At 43.6% G+C, this 6,217-nt stretch overlaps 1 protein-coding gene across 1 annotated transcript; it reads right to left on the bottom strand.

Moving 5' to 3' along the window:
* Positions 1-2,746: 2,746 nt before the first annotated feature.
* Positions 2,747-3,278, bottom strand: BDW47DRAFT_106469 (uncharacterized protein). The gene is made up of 2 exons (XM_024812777.1): positions 2,842-3,278; positions 2,747-2,778 (listed from the first exon to the last, which is right to left on the bottom strand). Exon 1 carries the CDS (start codon positions 3,178-3,180, stop codon positions 2,965-2,967), a length of 216 nt encoding a protein of 71 aa, XP_024671850.1. The 5' UTR covers positions 3,181-3,278; the 3' UTR covers positions 2,747-2,778; positions 2,842-2,964.
* Positions 3,279-6,217: the final 2,939 nt, after the last annotated feature.

Genomic DNA, 6,217 nt, shown 5'->3' on the forward strand with positions numbered 1-6,217 from the left:
GGCCAAACCGGCACCTTGATTGCGTTCATCAGCGGTGACTGCACGGTCCATGCACCTTTCCTCTTAAGGTGTCCCAAGCGAGAATCATCAGCTGTCACGTGCGACCGTCCATCTCATCCAGTCCGCAGCCTCTTATCCTCTTCCGTCTCAAATACCAACAAAGAGGTTCTTCTCGTTAGCAGAACAGGTTGTGATTGGCCCGTCTTCCTGGACGCCGTTCTGGACGCAGCGAGAATGGATTACTTTCCACCTGTTCCTGACTGAAATCTGTCCAGTACGGAATACGAGGTCAAGCTACCATCGACAATCGACGCCAGATCGACAAGACTACTGTATCATCATGAAAACACACAAAGAAGTCAGAAAAGAGAGGACACGAGGCTCGCCGAAATACCCGGTCGGCGAGCGCTCGGAAGGTGGGAACTGGGAAGCAACTGTCAGCTGGACCTGGATTTCTCGGGCTTTGCCATTTCTCCCAGGAACTCCTCTGGGTTCGAGTACGGAGTTGTACGGAGCGACAGCGCCGGTAATTAACAATCATCATGATTACTATTTTGTCATGCCTCGTAGGTTTCCTAAGGCTTCCTGAGTGGACATGTCGAGCAAGGAAGTGGGTACAAATTCATGCCAGAACATGATAGGTCCTGTGGGCTCAGGTTCCCCGTTTCGCCACTCCACCTGCATACCAAGAACTCTCTCCGAGATCCCTGGAAACGGTGTGGAATTCTGACCGAGCAATTTTTCGACTTTGGATCCATAATCCATATGCGAATTGAGCGTGCCCACTCCGTCGTAGCACAGCAATAAGTCCCTCGTCCTCAGTACACGAGACCATAGACACTGTACCCTCCATTATCACTACTCCCGTACATCATCCCTCACCCATCAATAACACAGAACCATACTAGCCAACCTGTCTCACCCTGGAACATTCCCGCCTTGCGTCATGTGTGTATCACCACTACTCCGCTCCCCCTCCATTGGCCGAGCATCCAGCATCCAACGACCACCTGCCAATCAACACCCTCACCACCGTTTCCAACCATCTATCTCAATCGACTTCTGGGTGCCTAACTAACCCACCTAGGCATCGACCTGACCATCCAACCGTACCATAGTACCTATCTACCTCTTCAGGCGTCCACTCGTTTGTGGCGGACGTCAGGCTCACCCCATCCGGGCTGTATAAATTGCAGGCCTACCCGCCAATGGCGTCCGTTTCAAGCTTCCCCGCATCGAGTCAATGAATAACCACTCGGTCAGTAAGTTAGTTTCTGCCAAACTTCTGCCCATAACTTAATATACGAGGGCCAAAGTGGGCTGAACCCCGGATCCACGCGCGGGCTGGCGACGAATGCAAGGGCTGGTCCAAGCCTGTCGTCTGGTGACTGGGCTTGGGGATGGGTATCTGGTAGTAGTAGTCCTGTAGGAATGAGTAGATTTTTTCAATATTACCAAATGATTATATCCCATCAAATATCCCATGATCAACATGGTAGTCACCATTGAATAAGTAAAAGTAGTTTGAATGAGTGCATGACGGACGGGTGGTGGGCTAAGCAACCCTTGGAAACCTAAGGTTGATTAAAATATATAGCACTTAATATCACAATTCCCACCACCTCCACTTTCCATATTTGAACTGGACAAAGACGACACGGGTGAAATAATATAACAAATGTTCCAACAACAAGATTTTAGAAGCTCAGCGCATGTCCGTGCACCGCGTCCCAGCCCCAGCCCTTCAAGGTTCATCTTTAAATCAAAGCGTTATTAACTTCCTTATCAGTGCCCTTGCTCTCTTTAACTTTACTTTCCATGGTCTGGCCAGCATCCTGGATTAGTCTCCAGGCTTGTGAGCAGTTATAGTTTGGGATGTTGCTTATACAGTAGTAACTGAACTGGGTAGCTCTTCCACACAGTGTAGGCTAACATGGATTGATAAACACCCCAGATATTGATTATGATGAATACAGGCTGTCAGACAGCAAAGATCTGACATTAAAACTATATGTCCGATTTGGATGTGCTATTCTAGAATCAATAGAGACACAGTTCCAGGAAATTAGACAAGTGATAAACGCAACGCGCACAGACTAGGTATGCAAATCATAATATACGTAGAAAAGTAAACACAAATCCACTTTCCAGCTATCTCTAAATCTCCACACTACAACCCATGCCAAAGAAGACGGTAAAATTGTATAGGTCAATCGTAGATTACCTTCTTACCATCAGCTAGTAAGATCTACAAGGTCAAAACGCCGGCACTAAATAGCCCAGGGTTGTGTAAAGGTTAATCTGGAAGTGGGATTATTCTGGCTGTAGGAAGGAGAGATATAGGCATCCCCGCAAGCGAGGGAAAATAAGTTTGGATATATCCGTTCTCTTGTTTGAGTTGGCCTTGATTGTTTATTATTAAAATAAAATGTGGGCAGATTTTGTCTGTTTTATTCGAGCTTGAAAGCTTGTGCTTTATGGTCCTTGTCTAATTCTGTTCTGATCTATATACACCGTACACCTCTGCAGTAATATTAGATAACAAAGCTCCATGCAAACTAGGTAAATTTATGCGATGTTCTGAAAAACCCTCGCGGTTGATGGATTAGACTGGCCAGATTCTACTAATTTTCTGGTTCATATCCCTGGAAGTAAATATGTCTGATAGAGAAAGAATATATAAACACTTGCGGCAAGAAACAGAATCAACAAAATCGTTAGATGACAATGCATATCCATGTACTACTGAGGAATATACATGCTTTGTTTTTAAAGGAAGTAATATTTGCTGACTTCACATATTTTGGAATATTCATGAATCATTACCTAACGTTTTGCTAGGACTAGAAAAAAGATACCCCCGAGACGACCAAGTATTTACACACTTCTAGTGGATTATGCGCCCACAATCGACATGATGAAGCAAGCGCAGTCTTATTGACAGATAACGATAAGGATGTTCTTCTAGGTAACTCCATGATCAAATACCATGTGGTTAGGAACTAAGGGCGAGATTCTTCCCATATAAATTGATAAGTCATGAGCGGCAAAGAACCCAGCCCCTTTGGAGAATGAACATACGCGTCCATGTGGCGAGTACGAGAGATTATATACATGGAGCATCAGGCTAACAAACGTCCAGCACAGACTGAGGCTTTTAGCATCGAGTAAACCAGCCATCCGTCGTGGTTCTCTCAAGGGCTAGAAGCTCTGCCATGGCGCGAAAAGGGGAGAGATACAGGCTTCTTGAGAAAGACCTCATAAGTAGCAACTCCAAAACTTTCGATTTACACAAGTCTGGCGGAAATATCATGCTTCGTTGCTGAGGAATGCAATCCGCTCCAAGACATATAGTTCTGGGCATGACAGGGCGAAACATGAAGTAGACATTACTAGTATTGGCAAAAACAATCAGCTGCAAGTGGCTAAACTTTATAGTGATTATATTGATCAGGTAGCATTGACTCTTAGAAGGTCTTCAGTGATGTTAATAGCGAGAGCCTGGAGCCCTAACCCTGTCTCACAGTGAAGAGGAAGCATCAACTGTCGTCTGATATTGAATAGGTAACTTCATAGAGATTCAGCAAGCTAGTATCCAATTCAATAATTTAAAAATAATAATCAGACTTGTATAGAAAATATGGTTGGTTTAGGGGTTCTTGCTATCACTGATTCTGTTTATACTTCGTAACCAGGACATCATGGACTAGCCTATGGACATCTATAGGTGCCTATTAGTGGATTATCTTCTTATTATAGGCAGTTTCTTTAGTAGAAAAGAACTTTGCAAAAACCGGCATAATATTACCCATGGGATACTGCATAAACTTACACACAGTCTTCTACTTTATCATAGAACAATCTGAACGCCGCCTGTAGGTACAATAGTAGTGCTCATGACATTAAAAGTAAGGCATACACACCACCACCTCATCTATGTCTGAGATAGAACGCTAGGATTTTATTGCTAGACTGCACGTTCTCCTAATAATTGACCAAATCACGGGGCTCTCTAAGCCAGTATATAAGACCACATGCTCTTAACATGTAGTGATGATCTTATATCACAGCCGCACCACAAGTATTAGGAAACCTATTTAACAAGCGAATTCATTATATAATCCATGTTATGCTACAAGCGGTGTAGAAATCGAGCACTTGAGATTGCATGGCATGACTGTGTTTGTGATTTACAGAGTCCCTGGCCATTGTGCTGGTTCTAGCATTGGTATGGCATATTATCTAGGGCAAGAAGCTGTAAACTCCCCTTGAAGGCCTGTCGATAGGGCTATAGATAATGTATATAAAGCTGCAAAAGAAGAACATGTATAGTACTTTCTGAACACCGAACACAATCTACCCTACCTGTATAGCAGGCAAACGGAAAAGGCAATCTCATGAAAGACGAATGGGCAAGGGCTCCTCAAGGGACTAGGAATTCCACAGAAGCTATACATCCGAAGAAAAAATGGATTCTTCTTATTATCCTGTATCACAGAACGGGGATGTGTAGAGCTATTAGAATAGAGAGAATATTAGAGCATGGTCATAAAGTGCGGGCACCAGCACAGTGTCGCCGTGCTTGATATAGTATAGACACGATATGTAATGGAGCCTCCATTTGGAACCGGCACTGTATTCAGCTTCTCATTTCCTTAAATATAAAATAAGCAAATATAATAAACATGGCTACTTAGGACACTATGTTATAGTCGAGAGCAAAATAAAGGAGTTCAGACCATCGTTCATAGTACAACAGTCTCACTAAGCTAATAATATCGCAGTTGGTGGTGTTAGAGCGGAGATTTCTGGCAGCTCATGATGCTCCGTTAATGTTGCACATAATGGCCAAGCTCATATATATATTGTTCGGAATGATTGTAGTCCAAGAGCCCTTGAAGATGGTATAGGTTTTGCCTGTGGAGTAATTGAGAGCACACCACTCGAGCAGAACGCCGAGAGTCAGGGACAATATATGCGAAGTGAGGTAGATATCTGGTTAAAGTAGTAAGGTTCATAAAGCTCTATTTTTTTCAGTTTAGATTTTAAGTTATAGATTGGGTTGGACAAGTATACTTCCCGTAGTAGTTTGTTAGCTCAAGACAGCTGCAGATTGTGGAGTTCAGAAGTCCACAAGGAGAAAATATATATATCCTTTGTGAGAATAGATTCCAAATAATATTGATGACGCAGTGTCATGGCGGACACCGACATATCTACATAATCAAAGCAAGCTTATTAGCTTTGTCATGATTGGTAGTATAGTTCAATATAGCGATCAGATCTAAACTTTAACTTGAGCAGGACCCGTAGATGCCGAACTTAGAAACAACGACACTTCTCCATGTATACAAACATTCTAGATGGTTTATTTGGATCTTGGGCTGTCAATGTCTCTTCAAACATTGTGACGTTTAACAAATTATTCTCAGGTGCAGATCTCTCTCAATCGAAGCTCGGTCAAAGTGAGGACGATAACGCTCTCAAACTATGCTGACGCAATATCGCCGGACATTGATATATCAGCTCAGACAGTATGGGGTAGCGTGATGTTTGATCGTTTCGACAAATAGTTGTCGACAAAGTCATCTACACCAGCGAACATGGCTTTACATGCAGCGTAGTGAGCGTGTACTGAGGTTTCAAATGCCCACGGGCTGCATCGGATGAATAGCCACTGGTGGAAGTCTGAAGCATTATAGATTACCCTTCTGGGATGAGAAATCTTTTGTCACTCAAAGTTTGACATACCTCCACCAAGTGCCGTTGATGTAGACTGGTTTGTTTTCAATTGACGGTAGACACTCTGACGTTGTTAAGTGCTGGCGATGGCTGCAATTAGCATTTGCATATTAGGGCTAAGTTATTGCAAGGGCAGGGTAGTCATAACGTGATCAGTTCCCTGCCCAGCAGATATATGCAGCAATTGAACGTGGCTCTTACTACTGACCGGCTTCTCGAACCTAGTCAGCCATGTGCATTGATGCAGCTTCTGGTAAGTTGACCCAAACCAACGGCTCTAGGAATTATAGCCAGGGGTGTGTCCCAAGTGCAGAAGAAATAAGTGTTTTTCTTGCGAGAATGGAAGATGGAAGGTAAAAGTATCCAGTCACTGCAAGCCTCGACTGAAAGACTTGAGAACTCGAGGGAAAAGAGAGTCCTCGGAATACGTAGTACGCGGTAATATCGGAGCAAATCATGGTGTTTGACAGCAAAA

This window comes from Aspergillus candidus, assembly GCF_002847045.1.
Source record: "Aspergillus candidus strain CBS 102.13 unplaced genomic scaffold BDW47scaffold_24, whole genome shotgun sequence".
Taxonomy (NCBI): Eukaryota; Fungi; Ascomycota; class Eurotiomycetes; order Eurotiales; family Aspergillaceae; genus Aspergillus; species Aspergillus candidus.

Coding starts and splice junctions, on each gene's coding strand:
- BDW47DRAFT_106469 (XM_024812777.1), bottom strand. CDS start 3,180: ATGGCTGGTTTACTCGATGCTAAAAGCCTCAGTCTGTGCTGGACGTTT.